General features: G+C 62.7%; 1 protein-coding gene across 1 annotated transcript in view; it reads left to right on the top strand.

The window, feature by feature from the left end:
* Positions 1 to 220, top strand: part of ETH_00043425 (uncharacterized protein) — a gene marked incomplete at both ends in the record, with an annotated part of 741 nt that overhangs the window by 281 nt on the left and 240 nt on the right. The window contains one exon of the mRNA XM_013375518.1: positions 3 to 220. Coding sequence (XP_013230972.1) covers positions 3 to 220 — 218 coding nt within the window. The remainder of the gene's footprint in view (positions 1 to 2) is intronic.

The following is a 220-nucleotide window of genomic DNA, read 5'->3' as shown; positions in this document are numbered from 1 at the left end:
CCCCCCGCTGCTGCTGCTGCTGCTGCTGCTGCTGCGCGGCAGGCACTGCCCGGAGGCGCGCAGCAAACTGGAAGCAGCAGTAGACGCTGTGCTGCAGCAGTACCCGCAGCTGCAGAAGTGCTTCGGGCTGGAACTTTTCGATCTCCGAATTGCTGCTGATTGGGACAAAGGCACTGCTGTCCGCTGGATACTCGAAGCTGTCGGCATCGACCCCTACAGC

Source organism: Eimeria tenella, genomic scaffold (genome assembly GCF_000499545.2).
Source record: "Eimeria tenella Houghton genomic scaffold, Eth_scaff2836, whole genome shotgun sequence".
NCBI classification, from domain to species: Eukaryota; Apicomplexa; class Conoidasida; order Eucoccidiorida; family Eimeriidae; genus Eimeria; species Eimeria tenella.
This window is presented reverse-complemented; position numbering and strand designations above follow the sequence as displayed.